This window comes from Elephantulus edwardii, unplaced genomic scaffold (genome assembly GCF_000299155.1).
Source record: "Elephantulus edwardii isolate Elephantulus edwardi_28Jun2011 unplaced genomic scaffold, EleEdw1.0 scaffold00037, whole genome shotgun sequence".
In the NCBI taxonomy this organism is placed as follows: domain Eukaryota; kingdom Metazoa; phylum Chordata; class Mammalia; order Macroscelidea; family Macroscelididae; genus Elephantulus; species Elephantulus edwardii.
Genome location: NW_006399787.1, coordinates 11067965 through 11086307, shown reverse-complemented (window position 1 = coordinate 11086307; position 18343 = coordinate 11067965). Strand labels below are relative to the sequence as shown.

The 18343-nt window shown below is 38.7% G+C and overlaps 1 protein-coding gene and 1 pseudogene across 1 annotated transcript in view; both read left to right on the top strand.

Moving 5' to 3' along the window:
• Positions 1-18199, top strand: part of LOC102873885 (rRNA-processing protein FCF1 homolog) — a 29090-nt gene extending 10891 nt beyond the window's left edge. The window contains exons 4-7 of the mRNA XM_006884784.1: positions 7439-7511; positions 12095-12182; positions 13938-14032; positions 18151-18199. Coding sequence (XP_006884846.1) covers positions 7439-7511; positions 12095-12182; positions 13938-14032; positions 18151-18199 — 305 coding nt within the window. The remainder of the gene's footprint in view (positions 1-7438; positions 7512-12094; positions 12183-13937; positions 14033-18150) is intronic.
• Positions 510-1578, top strand: LOC102856824 (annotated as a pseudogene).
• Positions 18200-18343: the final 144 nt, after the last annotated feature.

Genomic DNA, 18343 nt, shown 5'->3' with positions numbered 1-18343 from the left:
GGTTTAATTTTCCTCAGCTTCAGCTTGAACTTGCATATGAGTAATTGGTGGTCTGTTCCACAATCAGCCCCCGGCCTAGTTTTCACAGCTGATACTGAGCTTCTCCAGCGGTTCCTTCCACAGATGTAGTCGATCTGATTCCTATGCATACCATCAGGTTCTGTTATTTTTACTTTATTAATGCTTGCCTTGTGACCTAAAATGTGTTCTATACTGTAGAACGTTCCATGCACATTCCAAGAAGAAGGTGTACCATGCGCAATCTCCTGAACCTAGCTCTTTTTTTTTTAATTTATTATTTTTGTGTGTGTACTGTCAAATCAGAGCTGATTGGTACAGGAGGAAATTTTCCCTCCTTCTCAAGCAGAGAATCTGATGGATTCGAACCACGTACCTCTGGGACTGCAGTGCAGCTTCTTGCCACTAGGCCACCAAAGCTCACCCTGATCCTAGCTCTTTTGAAACATTTGACCTCAGTGTCTTCTACCCTGTGGCTATCTTCATCAAAGATGTGCTCAGAAATGACCACAGTAAGAGAGGCCAAGCCCGTCTGCCACCATGGTCTATCTCCTTTTATGGTAAAATGATACGGTGGGAGTTTCTCCAGGACTGAGAAGCAGCTCTGGTCTCTACAGAGACCAGCTGCAGAGGCCAAGTCCTGGAGGCATTGCTGCAGATGGCAGCTTCCGGATACTATGTTGCCTCTTCACTGTGCCATCACAGTCCCCATTGGCTCTGTCCAGGAAGACACCAGCCTGCAGTGGTGGGGTTTTTGGAAAATTAGATGTCAGAGTGGCTGAGTGCTTTGACTACAGTTATTGTAACAAATATCTCTTTGGCAAGAAGGATATTTTACAGGAGGAGAGCCCCTTCTGTGTGGAGTGCTTCAAAAACCTCTTTGCCAGCAGCTGTTAGAAGTGTAAGAAGCCTTGGCTTTGACTTCAAGGACTTGTCTTACAAGGACTGGCACTGTCATGAGACCTGTTTCCACTGCTCACAGTGCAAGAACTTGATGGTGGACAAGCCTTTTGCTTCCAAGGGGGACCAGCTGCTCTGTACGGAGTATTACTCAGATGAGTACTCTTCCAATGCCAAGAAGACCGTCATGCCAGGGACCCGCAAGACGCATTATAAGGGCAGCAGCTAGCACGAGACCTGCTTCTTCTGCCATCACTGCCAGCAGTCAATTAGAACCAAGAGTTTCATGTCTAAAGACAGTAAGAATTTCTGTGTGCCCTGCTATGGAAGCCTTTCATCACTGGATGAGTCACTTATCCAGAGCAGCCCTGGCACAAGGAGTGCTTTGTGTGCAATGGCTGCAAGAAACTGTAGTTGGGGCCTTCGTATCTCCAGATGAGTTTGCCTGCTACCTAAATTTCTTCGGTGACTTACATGCTAAGAAGTGTGCTAGGTGTACCAACCCAATTAGTGGAATCAAAGGCACAAAGTCCATCTCCTTTCAAAAGTGACAGTGGCAAAATGATTAACTACAAGGAATGCTCCCTGTCATTGGTGGGACGAGGCTTCCTCACAGAAAGGGACGATACCCTGCACCCTGACTCTGCAAAAGACGTCTGAAAAAGAGATGGACAAGTTACTGCTTGCAGCATGCGTGGATTGATATTTTCTTTTCTTAGCCAGGCGGTGTTGTATTCTGGTTTTCATCACGCTTCCTTCTTGTGCGTCTTCTCAGTGACATTCACATTTGTTTAAACTCTTTAATCTTTTTTACTACTTGAGTCCCAAAGAAGGAGAAAATTTCTATATACACAATAGTTTGGAATGTGGTTTTGAATTTTTTTTAATGAATATGGAAAAATCTAACTTCTTTGAATGTTATTATAAGTATATCTTTCTTTCACAGCATGTTTAATTTTTAAGTGCAGTAATCTGTCACAAACTTGGAAAATTTTCCAAGTTATATAAGGTAATGAAGAGTTGATGTTTACAACTGTAACTTCCGCTCATATAAAGACTAAAGAGGAAAAAAAAGAAGACTAAAGCAAGATTATGTGATTTACAGTAAAGTTATTAGTCCAAAAAAAATCAAAAGACATGTTGAATTGGAGAAATCTGCTGTTAAAGACCTCTTCAAAGTGTGAAAGAGCAAGGTTGTCACTTTAAAAACTAACCTGCACCTGATTCAAGCCATAGCCTTTCACTTGGTTTGCTATGCTTCAGAAAGCAGGACAGTGACTGAGATTGACAGAAGAATTGATGTCTTTGAGTTCTGGTATTGGAGAACAGTACGGAATATCCCATGGACTGCCAAAAGAATCAACAAATATGTCTTGAGGGAAAGTGCACCCAGAGTGCTCATTAAAGGCTAGTGTTGAACTCCATCTCATGTACTTTGGGCTTATTGTTAGGAGAAGATAATCTTTGGAAAAAGACATGCTTAGAAAGGCAGAATATCAGCAAAAGAGGTGAAGACCTTCAACAAGATGTATTGACAGAATTGTTAGGTTGGAGAATAGTTAAGAGCCCTTTTTTATACTCCATATATGCTTTTCTGTACTTTGTTTTAATGCTAGGTACATATAATACTTTCATTTTTCTTTCAGAAATAATAAAAATTCTGAATTGGACTCTAACATTGAGCCCTCAGTGGCCCTGTAATAAGAGATGATGCTAACTTTGGTAGAGTCTTTATATATTTTATATGGTATTTCATATGGTAAGAGTTATCTGAGCTGTTGCTTCAAGCGTACTATGACGTAATTATAAATAAGATAGATGTAAGGGTCAACTATAGCTTTGGGAAATTGTTTCTTTGACTCTAGCTTCACTAATATCTAAATGATAACAGTTAGAAATAACTTTAGTTCTACTGTTTTCTCTGTTGTTAGGTGCTGTCGAGTCATTTGCAACTCAAAGCACCCCATGTACAACAGCCCTAAACCCTGCTATGTCCTGTGCCAATCTCACTGTCTCTGACACACCCACCCCGAATACTCCAGTCACTGAATCAGTCTACCTCATAGAGGGTCTTCCCCTCCTGCACTGTCCCTCCACCCTCCCAAGTATGACATCCCTCTCTAAGGACTGATCCCTCCTTGAAGTATGTCCAAGGTATGTCAGACAAAACCTCAGAATCCTTGCCTCCAAGCAGCAGCCTGGTTTAACCTTTTCCAGGATGAACCTGTTTTCTTAGCAGTCCATGGTACCCTCAGTACTCTTCTCCAGCACCACAGCTCAAAGGCATCAGTTCTCCTTCTATCCTCCCTTAGTCATTGTCCAGCTCTCTGATGCATAGCAAGTGCTTACAAAGACCATGGACTGTATTAGGCACACCTTAGTCTACAGAGTGGCACCATTGCTCTTCAGTACCTTGGAGAGGTCCTTACCAGCCAACTTTACCATCGCCATACATCCTTTAATTTCCTGGCTGCTGGTGCCAAGGGTGTTAACTGTAGAGCCAACCAAACTAAAGATATAAACAATCTCAATCTCCTCACCATCCATCCCAATGCTTCCAATTGACCCAGTGGTGAGACTCTTTGTCTTATTGATATTGAGCCTTAATTCATATTGAAGGCTACCATGCTTGACCTTCTGCTGCAAGCACTTCAGGTCCTCCTCAGTTTCAGCAAGCAGGGTTGTGTCATCTGCATAATGCAGGTTTCTCCCTACTTTTACAATCAGAGACCGATCGAACATGCAGTCAAGATGAATTAATAATAATGGGTGACTGGAATGCAAAAGTTGGGAACAAAGAAGAAGAATAAGTAGTTGGAAAACATGGACTCAGTAACAGAAATGAAGCTGGAGATAAAATAACTGAATTTTGCACAATGACTTAGTCATTGCAAATATGTTTTATAAGAAATATAATTATTCACAATGGGTGAACCTGGAGGACATTATGCTGAGTGAGGTATCTCAGTCACAAAGGGACAAATGCTATATGGTGCCACTGTTACAGAATGAGGCTGGCATCGGGGTGGGGGTAAGACTGAGAAAAACTGGATGAAATATGTTTACGGCATTGAAGTCTATGGGGGAAAGAATAGTCTAAAAGTATTATATTTTAGGGCATTATTTTTATCGTAGGAGTATGCAATGAGGGTTGCAGAGTGGATTATATTTGGGGGTTGGGGTGAGGTTTGGGGAGGTGCGGGGGGGATTGTGTACCAATGAGGGAGTTTTTCTTTTGCTTTTCAAGGAGCGGAGCAAACTGGGGGGGGGGTTGTGCGGGGAGAAGGGTGCAACAATGAATGAATGGAATTCCAAAATCTCTGTAGATGTTCATTGAAATGAAAAATAAACAAACTAAATTAATAAAAAAGAAATATAAACGCAGATTATACACATGGATTTCATCTGATGGTATGCATAGGAATCCGATTGATCCATATCTGTGGAAAGAACCACTGGTTCTAACAGTGGCACAAATCAAGTTAAAGAGGGAAGGTAGTTCTTAAAATAAAAGGCTTCTTGACCAGCACTTGGTTTGTTATAATATAAAGGTTAGGAACCACAAGATGTAGAGGCTCAACTATGTCATTTATTGTTCTTAAGTCCTGGACCAAATTCTATCTACCACTGGATTGTTTTACAGCTCAGAAGTCTGCATGCAAGGAAGACGTGAAGTAAGGAACTGCTTATGAGGTTTCCCATCAATTCCAACAACTAAGAAATAGTGAGAAGAGTTGGGACCTCAGACGGCTTTTAGGACCAAATAATAGGCTCTTGTGTCCAGTAGAAAATGAATATACTTACAAGTAATGTTAATGCTCACCCATGGCTCTTCTGGGAGGATCTGAATTATTGAAGCGGTTTTGAGGTTTTTTTGCCAAGTAATTTTCTAGTATATGAATTTACCACGTTTTACTTAAGCAGTGTATGTTAATAGTCCTCACTTTTCTTTTTTTTTAAAGTTATATACTACCTCATTTTTGTAAATTGATGATTTCTTGGCCCAGTCTCGTTTTGGACATTTCTATTATGTCTTGGGGTTTTTTTTTCACTATTATAAACAAGTCTGTAGTGAATATCTTTGTAAATATGGTATATTTCTGTGCAATGGAATGAGTTTTTATTTTGCACACAATTTACAATATCAAAGATTATAGTTTTTCCAATTTAGTAGTGCAAAATTGCCTTTAGGTACACTAATTTATATACCTTCTAACTATTCTATGAGAATACCTGCTACCACTGAGTCTTTTAATCTGTTTAATCTGCCAATCTAATAAAAGTGAAATCCTATTTCAGTTTTTCTTTCTTCAAATTAAGAGTGAAACTGAGTTTCTTGATACTCACAGACCATTTTATGCTCTTCTAGGAACTAAAATGTAGCCAAGTAGTTAAGAGCCCAATTTTAGAGCCTGACAGACTTGACTCAGATTGTGGCTTTGTAGTTTTACTGTCCTGTCCATCATTTTTCCAGTTACTCTCATTGTTTCTATAATTTATAATTTATATTTTAGACTTTGTAAGACAAAGTTCTGTGTGAATCTACAGAAGTAGAATGGATGATTTGCCCTTGCCTATTTACTTGGGCACAAATTTAGAACTTGACTATAAATACATACATTCCTGATTTCTAACCTCAGCTCAACCTGGAGCTTTCTCTGAAGTCTATATTTGGATTCAGAAGAATGGGAGTTCCAGGTGGGGTGAAGGAAATGAGGATCTTTTGTAAAAAAACAATGTATTCAAACTTTGTATATAATTAAGAATAATATTTTTTAAAAAATTTTAAATGGGGAAAAAGAAAACAAAGAATTAAATTGTATAGAAAATTTTATTCAGTTCTTAAACACTCTAACTCAAGGGCAAAGGCCATGTCTATTATGTATTGTTGCCTCCAATAGATTGCGTCTATTAATGAGTGAGTAAAGGTGAGAACTAAAAAGTGTTAAAAAAAAAAAGATGGGAATTCCAGAACACTTAGTGATGTTCATATAAAACCTATACCTAGACCAAGAAGCTGTAGTGCAGACAAAGCGAGGGAACACTGTGTGGTTTAAAATCAGGAAAGATGTGTGTCAAGGTTATATCCTATCTTAATATCTATTTAGTCTATATACTAAACAAGAACCCGGAATGAAAAATCGTTTGGTGGCATCAGGATTGGAGAAAGACTCATCAACAACCTGCTTTATGCAGATTATATGCCTTATTTGCCGAAGGATTTAAAATACTTACTTCAGAAGATCAAAGGTGGTAGCCTTCAATTTGGGTTACATCTCAGCATCAAAAAAACAAAAAGTTTCACCACCAGCCCAATAGGCAACATCATGACAGATGGAGAAGAGATAGAAATTGTCAATTATTTCATCTGGCTTGGATCCACAATCAACAACCTTGGCACCAGCAGTTAGGAAAACAAATCACGTATTGCTTTAGGAAAGTCTTCTGTCAGGAACCTCTTCACAGTGCTGAGAAGCAATGTTGTCACTTTAAAAACTAAAGTATACCTGATCCAGACCATGGTCTTTTCAGTGACTTACTGTGCATCTGAAAGTTTGCTAGTGACTGGGGATGTCAGAAGAAGAATCAATGCCTTTGAATTGTGGAGTTGATAAATAGTACTAAATACCCCATGCAAACAAATATATCTGGAGAAACTGCAGGCAGAGTGCTCCCTGGAAGCAAGGATAGTGAAACTTCATCTAACATGCTGTGGGCATGTTGTTCAGAGGACCTAGTCCTTGGAAAAGGGTCTTATGCTTAGAAAGGTAGAGGGTCAGCAGAGGAGGAGAAGGCTCTCAACAAGATGGACTGACACAGTGACTGTAATTGGGAGCTCAGGGATGTCAGACGTGATGAGGATGGCACAGGATAGGAAGACGTTTCAGACCATTGTTTATAGTGTTGCTATGAGTCATAGTTAAGTTGAGAGGACTTAAAAAGTTTGGATATGGAAACCAAATGGTTTTCTGCTCTATCTGATTCATCCCCTACCCCGGAGTCAGGTTCATTATCCTGCAGAGACATCTGTCTTCAAACACTAGTAACCGCAGTCTGTCCCGTCTCTCCCTCCATCTGTGCAAGCCTGACTCCTCTTGAGTGTCTTGATTCAAAAGCAGAATGTGAAAATGGAGACTCACAAATGGAGTGTTTCCTCCACTCATACTCCTCCAAATTCAGGGTTGTTTGTTCTAAGGGCTCTTCTGAACGATCTTAGTTAACATTTTAGGTCTGTGTTCTGCTCTGGATTGGGTGCCAGTTGGCTCTGTGACGGCCTTTGTTTATGACAAATAGGGTTTGGAATCTATGATGTGAGTTTGAGACAGAAACGGAATCAGTTTCTGTATAAATAGGCCTTTCTTCTCCTGGTTCTTATTGCTCACTTCAGTGAATTTCAGTGTGCTTATTCGTCTCTTCTTCCAGAAGTCTCTTGGGTCCTATAAAGCTTCCAAACAATATAATTCAGAGAGAGTAAAATATGCTTTACAAGTTCTGTTACTAACATGCATTTTTTTGGCAGGTATCCCTTGTATAACTGACTGTGTAATGGCTGAAATTGAGAAACTGGGGCAGAAGTATCGAGTAGCTCTAAGGTAGGAAGGAGTTATCTAAACTTAAACTCCATTAGAATACTGAAGATTTCTTTGATTCCTCTCATTAGGAAAGTTGTTATTTGAAATTCTTTTCTGTCAGTCTCTGACAGTTTATTTTAAAAAAATGTCAAGGTATGATATTCTTGAGGAAAATCTGTTAACTGATCAAAAATTAAAAATCTGTTAACTGTTAAATCTTGACTCTTTGAGTATATATTATTGTTCTTTTTGAAGCCCTCATAAACCACTTCTGCAATATACAGAAAAGGAAAGGTTGTCTCAGGGAAAAGGATTTGTGTGCTATTTGAGTTACAAGTTGAATAAAGTGCTTTTCTGAATGAAATACAATTTTTATGTGAAAGAACAGTTGAAAAACAAGTTATGCACACTTTAGTGCTTGGAAGATATTTTCTCTATAATTAAAGTTAATTTGTTATGTTAAAAGAAAATGTGCTGCATTCATTACTAATGACAAAATTTAAGCTTAATATTGGATAACTTGTATCTGTTACCATGATCTTATCATATTCTGAATGCTTAAAAAAGACTATTTCAATAAAATAACATTTAAAAAAGACTTTTTTTAAAAATTCATGGTACTGTTAATGAGTGCCATCATTTTGGTCTTGTGTAATGGAATATGTCAGTATTTGAAAGATACACATAACTGAATCAAAAGGAGATTGACTACAAAGGGTCATAAGGAAAAATTTTGTGGTCATGAAAATGTTCTAGATCTAATAATGATGGTAGTTACATGGGCATAGGAAAGTGTCATTGGACTATATGTGCATTTGCAATTTGTGATTTTCAGTGTACTTTTTAAAAACTTTTATTATATTTTTCTGTGTACCATCGAATTGGATCCAGCTTGTACAGGAAGAAATTGCTCCTCCTTCTCCTGCGGAGCATGTGTGAATTTGGACCACACGCATCCAGGATTGTAGCGCAGTTTCTTTCCACTAGTCCACCAGAGCACCAAATTTCAGTGTATTTTTACTAATACCTATTAAAGCTGTTTTTTGAAACAAAAGAAAACTATGAACCTAATGTATTAGGGTGCTTAGATTATTGGAAAAGTGATAAACCGTTAAATTGTTTAGTCCTGTGGCAAGAAATAAAACTATATTAAAATCTCTTCCTAGTGACTTAACTGGGAGCTCTGGTGGCCTAGTACATATTAAGAAGCTCCACTCCTATCCCAAAGGTACACGATTCGAATCCACCAACTGTTCCACGGGAGAAGGATGGGAAGACTCCTCCCGTGTGATTTATTCTCTAAAAACCTGTTGGAGAGTCAGCTGCAATGCACAACAACAGTGACTTAAGGATCTAAACGTTTAGTAGAAAGAATAGAGAGTATCTTACTGGTTTGGGGGCAGGCAGGATTTCTTTATATTCCAAACCAAACTGAAGAACTTCATTTAGACAGGTCACAAACTGAGACGATAGTAATAGCATTTATCATCAACAAAGGATTTTTATTTTAAAGTTGTGAGTTCTACAAATTTTAAAAGTCCTGGGAGCTCTGGTGGCCTAGTGGCAAGAAGCTGCACTGCAATCCCAGAGGTATGCGCTTCAAATCCACCAGATGCTCTGCTGGAAAAGGAGGGGCAATGTCCTCCTGTACCAGTAAGATCTGATTTGACGGTACACGTGCAAAAAATAATCAAGTAAAAATTTAAAAAAAAAAATTGTAAAAGTCCTTAAATCCTCAATGAAGTAATAATCATTTCATACACATAAGATTGGCAGTTTTTCCAAGTCATCTTGACAGTGCCAAGAAAGATGAGGCTGTGAAGTACTAAGAATTCTCATACTCAGCAGCTCAGGATCTAAATTGGTCTGCACACACTTACTGTCAAATCAGATCTTACTGGTACAGAAGGAGATTGTCCCTCCTTCTCCAGTAGAGCATCTGGTGGATTCGAACCCCACACGTCTGGGATTGCGGTGAACCTTCTTGCCACTAGGCCACAAGAGCTTCCTGTCATACTTCTTATAGTACTTTATCTTGACGATTGTAATCTGTAGATTGGGAAGTCATGTTAATGGATCCCAGTAAATACCTTTTTGTTTTTTGTTTTTTAGTACAATAAAATATCTCTGTTTTGTATGTTGGTAGAAACTTGGAACTGTTTCACAAAGTCTTTTTTCAGTTTTATATATTTATATGTATGGAGGGGCTGTCATTGGGTGCTTTCAAGTCAGAACCCACTCATAGCTGACCTTTGATTAGGTCTTCAGAGGTTGATAGATTACTCATCTTTTCTTGCTATGTATGTATTTATATACTGTATTTGTATAGATCAATCCGTATATACATGAGTATTGTGTATTGTAGGTTCTAGTTTTAAAAACAGACTATGACAGAGAAATTCCAGTCTATTGGAGACCATTTTGGAATCTCCTTATCTATGTAATAGCAAAAAATTACAAGCAGCCAAAAGTTCCATTAGGAAGAGAATGGATAAATTGTGGAATGTTCTCAAGAACAGTGTGATTTAAAAAAAAGAAAAAAGTGCATATTGAGAATATATCGTTTATCCAAAGCTTTTAATATGCAAAACAATGCATTGTACAGGTATGTATGTACATTTGTACTAAAATATGTGAAGGAATTATAAATAGTTTATGCAGTGATTGTGGGGAGGTGGAACAGTTTACAATTGGAGAGCGGCTCTCCATTTTTATTTATTTCTTTTACTAGGTGATGGATTATTTTAACATAAAATGAGGAAAGAATAGGAGAACTGAAACTAGAGGCTCCAGGGATAGCTGTAATGAGACACAGATCAATGAAATGTTAGATCGAAGGAGGTTAAAGTTGAAAGAGGGTGTTCTGGGAGTGGTACGGGGTTTTGTTTTGTGTTGGTTAATTTTTTTCTTTTCCTCTTTTTTATACATTTATAAAATCTATTTTATTTGAGTGAAAGTTTACAAGTCTTTTTCTTTCCAGATAATTTTTCACAGACACTTTTCTTCTTTTTTTAATATGGGAGAGATACATACTGGGATGTTTCTAGGAAAGATCTCCCTGAGCTTAGGTGGTGACTTCAGGAGTCAAAGGGAAACCAAACAGCAAAGTCCTAATCCATTTCCTACCTAGTTTTCAGCAGCCCATCTGTCTTCCTTCTAGTATGTCTTCCTCACTAGCATGTCTGCTTAATCTAAAACAACAGCTTTGTATGTGTCCCTCGGTGACTCAGACATCTGGGATAGATTCCTCACCTCTGCATCATGCAGTTCTGCTTAGTAAACTCTCCCCGTCCTCCTTTAACTCATCTTTCCAGCCCTCTTTCATGCTCCCCCTCCACTAACATGTTTGTCCCAGCCAGTAATGGGCACTCTTTTCCTGAATGCTACCAAACTATTTCATACAAAGTTGATGCCCACTTCTTTACTTTTGTTATTTGAGTGAAAGTTCAGAAATCATACTGGTTTGTAAAAAATTCAATTATTTTTAGATATTTTGTTTTATAACATTAATTAGCATTAATGAATGTATCTTATGAATTACACTGTCTAAATCACTCTGGTGGCCTAGTTGGTAGGAAGTTGTGTTGCCAGGACAAAGGCCGATGGTTTGAATCCACCTCTGTGAAAGTAGATGGGCCACTTCTCCCATGAAATTTGTGCCTCAGAAAACCCACAGAAGGGTCAGCTACAAGTCCATTCTGTCTCAGTAACACTGAGGGAGAATCACTCCCTACTGCTTCCCCTTCACTGTTGCTTCCGTTTTGACTCATTGCTACCCTCCAGGACAAAACACTTAGAATATATATATATTTTTTTCTTACTCTTCTTACTTTCTCTGAACGCATAATATAAAGGAAGAGAATCAGAGCAGCTTGTCTTTTCTTAATTGAATCATAGTATATGTTGTTCACTGTCTTCTTTGGTTTTGGTTTATTCAGCAGTGTGCTATAGGGCTTTCCACATTAGGACTTACATGTGCTTTGTCACATGTTCTGCTGCTTTTTCTTTCCTGGTTATGTAGAATAGGTGAGCCACAATATATTTAACTTTAATCCTGTGATCCGCTCTTTCAGTTACTGCAAACTTTTCTTTTACTGTTGTGAACATCCTAGTATCTATTATTCTGATACCTTTATAGAAAATACAGCCTTCTAAAAGTTAATAGTTAAATTAATATTTATTTGGCTTTGAATCATGTAATTTCCCAGATTTTACTAGTTTACGTAATTAACTTTTCGGGTCTGCGTCTTCATCTGTAAAATGAGAATGCAATAAATAATTTCATGAAAATTAAATTACCTCAGGCACACTAACATCCCATAACACTTTATTTTTTTAATTGGAATTTTAATGAAAGTTTATAGAGAACTTGGATTTCCGCTCATTCATTGTTGCATATTTTCCTCCCTGCCTCCCTTTCCCCCCAATAACACATTTTAATCCCCTTCTTTACAAGTTGTCTTCCCAATTAGAGTACAAGCTTCAGGAGGGCAGGGATACTTTAACATCTCAGCATTGGTCATGTTTTTATTTCACTCACTGCAACTTAGAACGCTATTCAGTTGCCTAACTGCATTCTTTAATCTACTTTTGTATCCTTACAGGATTGCCAAGGATCCAAGATTTGAACGATTACCATGCACACACAAAGGAACCTATGCAGATGACTGCTTGGTGCAGAGAGTAACACAGGTAGCATCTGTTCTAACATTCTTACACTGTTGAGGGAAGAGAGGGAGATAGTCCCTATCTCTGTGTGTTCATTAGCAGTACTATTTAGGAATAGAAATGGGGGAGTTTAAGTGTACATTTATCCAAAGAATCTCTTCATAAATACGGAGATAGCCTCATTTATGTGGGAAAATGGATTGAAAATTTGCTCTGTTATCATAATGGAGAAAGCATGGGTTTTAAATTCCAGCAGTGTATCACATTCCACCTTCCTGTGAATCTAAACCAAGGTTCCATTTATCTGAATGCAGCAGTGGTATGTCTCTCTCACTATGCTTAATCCTAAAAGTGTTTTTGCATTAAATGTGAGAGTTTCCCAAGATGTTGTTTCTTACATGTATTCTAAGATAGGGTTTTTAAAATTCTCTCTGGCTTCCCTGTCAAACTCCATAAGAATGTCTATTACAGATTACCCTTGTTAAAGCCTCTCTTTGCTGAAGACTGATGTTAGCCACTGTTTAGCTGGCCTCCAGCTCATAGTGACCTTCTGCATAATGGAAAGAAACACTATTTGATGCCACCCCCATGTCATTTGGAGATCAGACTGACAGTGGTGATTGTAGGATATTTCAGTAACTGATTTTAGGCACTAGGCCTTTCTTCTAGTCTGTTGTATTCTGGAAGTTCTACAGAAACCTGTTCAGCATTATATTGTTGTTTGTTATTGTTAGGTGCCATGTAGTTCATTGCAAGTAATAGTAACATTAAAAACAACAGATCTGAACTGGGCCCTGTCCTTTGCCCTCCTTATCATCTCTGACATACCCAAACCTTTATTACAGTCACTGTGTCAGCCCATCTTATTGAAGGTCTTCGTCTCTTTGTCTGACTCTCTATCTTTCCCAGCAGCAAAGCCTGCTTTTCCAAAGCCTGGCCCCTTCTGACAACATGACCAAAGTATGAGAGATGAAGCTCGGAATGATAGCAACAGGCAAATTCCCACTGACAGACTATATATGAAGTGCATTGGTTGAAAATCGAGCCCACGTGGAAGGCGATAATTCTACCACCAAACCACCACTGTCCCAAAGATAGTGACCATCTCCTTAACTATTTAATCACCTGAATGGAGTTCTGATTTCCCTGAATTCCCGACAGCATAGCTGATAGTGCTAGCAACTCGTTATAAACCTAAGATTTAGGTATGTTACAGGAACAAAAATAAAATACAATATATTTTTCACTAAAATTAATTTTTAAGAAATAAAATATATTCTCCAACTCACAACTCAGTCTTTCAAAGTTGCCAGAGTTAAGTGAGTTTAAACTTGATCTTGAGATCATAATCAAGTTTTATGATCTGGGGGGTAATCTACCCCTACCACTAGGAGGCCCCAGACAATCTAGGCCCTGAAATCCAGTGGAAGCAGACAGTTGTGTCCACCAACCTAAGACACTTTCACTCCATAGCCTCAGTGCATATTCCGAAATCCATACAATTATCTGCTCTAAATATGTTGGTTAAGTCTTTTCTACTTGAAATAGAAAATAGTTTGTGGCTTTTAAGTAACTAACTGTTACTCCTTCTTGTCCTCAGAATTCAGTCTGTAACTTGTTGTACAGTTAATCGATGCACAGTCTTAGCCCTAGTAGATACTCAGCAATTTCCATTTTCCTTTCTCCTTCAGGTTCTTGTAGTGATTATTCCAAATATGCAGTGGTCAGTCAGTGAAGTCTGTTAACTCTGTGTGAACACTCAGTCTCTGTCTCTTACAGCACAAGTGCTACATTGTGGCCACAGTTGACCGAGACCTTAAACGAAGAATCCGTAAGATCCCTGGAGTTCCAATCATGTACATTTCTAACCACAGGTGAGAGATTTCTTTGAGCTAATTACTAGTGGTTGGAATGCGAAAGTTGGAAAAATGAAAGACAAGTAGTTGGAAAATATGACCTTGTTGATAAAACAGGAAAAATACCATTGATCAAATGATAGAATTTTCTAAGACTGATAGTTTATTCATTGCAGATGCTCTTTCTCAATAGTGTAAATAGTGACTGTGCACAAGGACCTCAGTGTATAGCATATGTATTACTCAGATCATCTACATCTGTGGAAAGATGATGGAGAAGCTCTATATCGTCAGTCAGAACAAAGTCAGAGGCTAACTGCACAGTGTCAGTTGTCATATGCAAAAAAATTAAAGCAGGTCTCTGAGAGCTGAAATGCAACTTTGAAAAATAAGACTCAACGCATTGACTGAATGCTAATGGAGGTGTTTCAACAGATTGAGATGCTCTCTCAACTGTCCCAAAAAATTTGGAAGACAGCTACCTGGCCAACTGACTGGAAGAAATACACATTTATGTCCAGTTCACAAAAAGATAATCCCTGGGAATTACCAAAGTAATGCCATTAATGCCATGTGCAAGTAAAGTTTTGTTGTAGTTAAATCAAAAAACAGTTGCAGAAGTACATCAATAGGAAACTGCTACAAATTCAAGCCAGATTTAGAAGAGGATATAGAACAAAGAATATCATTGCTGACATCAGATAAACTTTACTGAAGACACAAATGCCAGAAAGATATTCAGTGTGTAGTTTTTTTGCCTATCTAAAGGTGTTTGTGGAGCTTTTAACATATTATGCAAAGAATGAAAACTTAGGGACATAATTTTGCTGAAAGAAGACATATGTAGATGAAGAGGTAGCATTTCAAAGAGAACAAGGGATTAATGCATGTTTAAAGTCAGGAGAATTGTATACCATGCTTATAACTTTTCACCATACTTATTCATTCTATATACTGAGCAAATAAACCAAAACCATGAAGACAAACACAGCATCAGAATTAGAAAATTCAGTAGCAGCCTGCAACATGATATGACACAACTTTGCTTGCTGAAATGGAAAAGGGTTTAAAGCCTTACAGATGAAGATTAAAGACTACAGCATTCAGTATGAGTTATACTTTAACATTAAGAAAACAAATCCACTTAAGACATCAACAGAACAAATGGGCCAATAAACAATATTATGATAAATGGAGAAAATATTCATTAAGGGGATTTCTTATTATTTGTGTCCACATTCAATGTCCATTGACAGAACAGTCAGGAAGATGAAATTTATCTTGCTTTGGGCAAATCTACTGCAAAGGACATATTTAAAGTGTTAAAAAGCAAAGATGTCACTTTACAGACTAAGGTGTACCTCACCCAGGTCATAGTATTTTCAGTTGCCTGAGTGGCAGCCACTTCCTAAACACCATGCCTCTGGAAGCTATGAACTTGGAGAAATGACCAAAGTTACAGAAAGACTTCAGGTCTTTTGCGCATAGGTTTGTTATGAGTAGTGCTCAACTCGACAGCAGTCAACAACATCAACAATGTGCACATTATCCAGGAAGCTGAACTCTGTGAAGACTGGCATCAGGATTGGATGGAGGCTCATCAGTAACCTTGGTTATGCAGATTACACAGCCTTGCTTGCTGAAAGTGAGGATGACTTGAAGCACTTGTAGGGAATCAACAAATGCAGCCTTTGGTATGGATTGCATCTCAGTGTCAAGAAGACAAAGATTGGGGAAAACAGTGCAACAATGAATGAATGAAAACCCAAAATCTCTGTAAATGTTCATTAAAACTAATAAAATTTAATAATAAAAAAAAAAGAAAAGAGATAAGTAAAAAAAAAAAAGACAAAGATTCTTATCACTGGAGCAATAGGCAACATCATGATGGATGGAGAAAAGATTGAAACTGTCAGCAGCTTCATCTTGCATGGATCCCCAATTAATAACTTTGATACCAGAAGGTCAAGGACTACAGCCTTCAGTATGGATTGAAGCTCAACATCAAGAAGATAAAGATTCTCACCACTGAGCCAATTGGCAGCATCAAAGAGCATCAGTCTCAAAGAGATTGAGATAGTTAACAGTTTCAGTTTGCTTGGCTCCACAGTCAACACTCTTGGAACCAGCAGCCAGGAAGTCAAGAGACGAAATTACATTGGGAAAGTCAGCTGTGAGGGACCTCTCAAGAGTACTGAAGAGCAATGACGTCGACTGGAGACTAAGGTGCGCCTGAACTGGCGTTACGTGCTATTCATCAGAGAATTGGACAGTGACTAGGGATGATAGAGAATTGATGCCTTTGAGCTGTGGTGCTGGAAAGGAGTGTTGAATATACCATGGACTGCTAGGAGAACAGACAGGTTTGTCCCAGAGAGGGTGAAGCCAGAAGCCTCTTTGGAGTCAAGGATTCTGAAGTTTCATCTGACATATTGGGGCATGTTACAAGGAGGGACTGGTCCTTGGAGAGGGACATCATGTTTGGGAAAGTGGAGGGATAGCTCAGGAGAGCAAGACCCGCGATGAAATGTATCAATTCTGTAATTGGGGTGGTGGGAATGAGTGTATCGGGGACAGCTATGTTGGCACAGGATAGAGCAGCATTTAGGGCTTTTGTACATAGGGTCGCTATGAGTTGCAGGTGACTCAACAGCACATAACAACCACCACCAGCAGTCAGGAAATAAGAAGTGTTGTTTGCTTGGCTCCACAATCAACACTCATGGCACCAGAAGCCAGAAAATTAAAAAATATATTGCAATGGGAAAGTCTGCCGTTAAAGACCTTCCAAAGTTCTGAAGAGCAGTACTGTAACAGAGCGTCTGATACAGGCCATGGTCTTTGAAATCACTTGCTATGTGTCAGAGAGCTGGGCAATGATTAGGGATTATAGAAGGATAATTGATGCCTTTGAGCTGTGGTGTTGGAGAAGAGTATTGAATATACCATGGACTGCTAAGAAAAGGAACAGGTTCATCCTTGAGAGGATTAAACCAGGCTGCGCTTTGGAAGCAGAGATGCTGAAACTTTGTCGGTCATACTTTGGGCATGTTGCAAGGAGGGACCAGTCCTTGAAGAGGGACGTCATGCTTGGAAGGTTGGAGGGACAGCACAAGAGGGGAAGATCGTCTATGAGATGGATTGATCAAGAGACTATGGTTATGGGGGTAGTTGTGTCAGAGACAAGTGAGATTGGCACAGGATAGAACAGTCTAAGGCTGTTGTACCTATAGGGTTGCTATGAGTCGCAGATGACTCAATGGCACATAACAACAACAACAACATTGTACTTAGGAACCTTTCCAAATTATTGAGGGGTAATGATGTCAGTTTGAGGACTGAGGTATGTCTGACACAATCTATAGTCTTTCCAATTGCTTACTACACATCTGAGAGCTGGACAGTGACTAAGGATGACAGAAAAAGAATTGACACCTTTGAGCTGTGATGTTGGGCCAAGAGAACAAATAGATATGTCTTGGAAAGGGTGCAGCCAGAGCACTCTTTGGAGGGAAGTATGATGAGACTTCTTCTTACATATTTTGGGCATATTGCTGGGAGGGGCTCTTTCTTGGAAAGGGACATGATACTGGGAAGGGTGGAAGGTCGGCGAAAGAGATGAAGACCCTGAACCAGATAGATTGACAACAGTGACTGCTGTAATGGGCTCTTTTGTGTCAGGAAGAGTAAGAATGGCAAAGGATAGAACAGGGTTCAGATCTTTTGTTCACAGAGTCACTACAAGTCGGACTAGACTCATTGGCACCTAACAAAAACAACGTGCATGTGATAGCTGAAAATGAATAAGGAAGCCTTAAGAATTGATGTCTGTGGGTTATGGTTTACAAAGACAATTGACTACAGAATAGACTGCCAGAAGATCAAATCTGTCGTGGAGATAGAGCCTGAGTGCTTCTTAGAAGTGAGGTTGAACCTCTATTTGTGACTTTGAAAAATAAAGATGAAATCATAGTATGTAGTTAGCTTTTTTTACTGCCAGTCATTCATTATGGTTTTTCTCAACAATGTTCCCTCTGACAAAAATGGTTTCTATTGGAGGAGTACTGTAATCAGTAGAGGATAAGTTGTTCTGACCTCCCCCTTTCTTACCCATGTTAACTTTTTGTCTTGATCAGGTACAATATTGAGCGGATGCCAGATGATTATGGAGCCCCACGATTTTGAGTCTTACAAGACAAAGTTTACCACCTTCCTTCAACTACCTTTCTTGATTTCCAGTTCATTAAACTTGGTTCCTTTTTACTTTTTTTGGCTAAGTATTTTTTTCATGCTATTTTTAAAATGTTTGTTGTCTCTTAAATACTATTG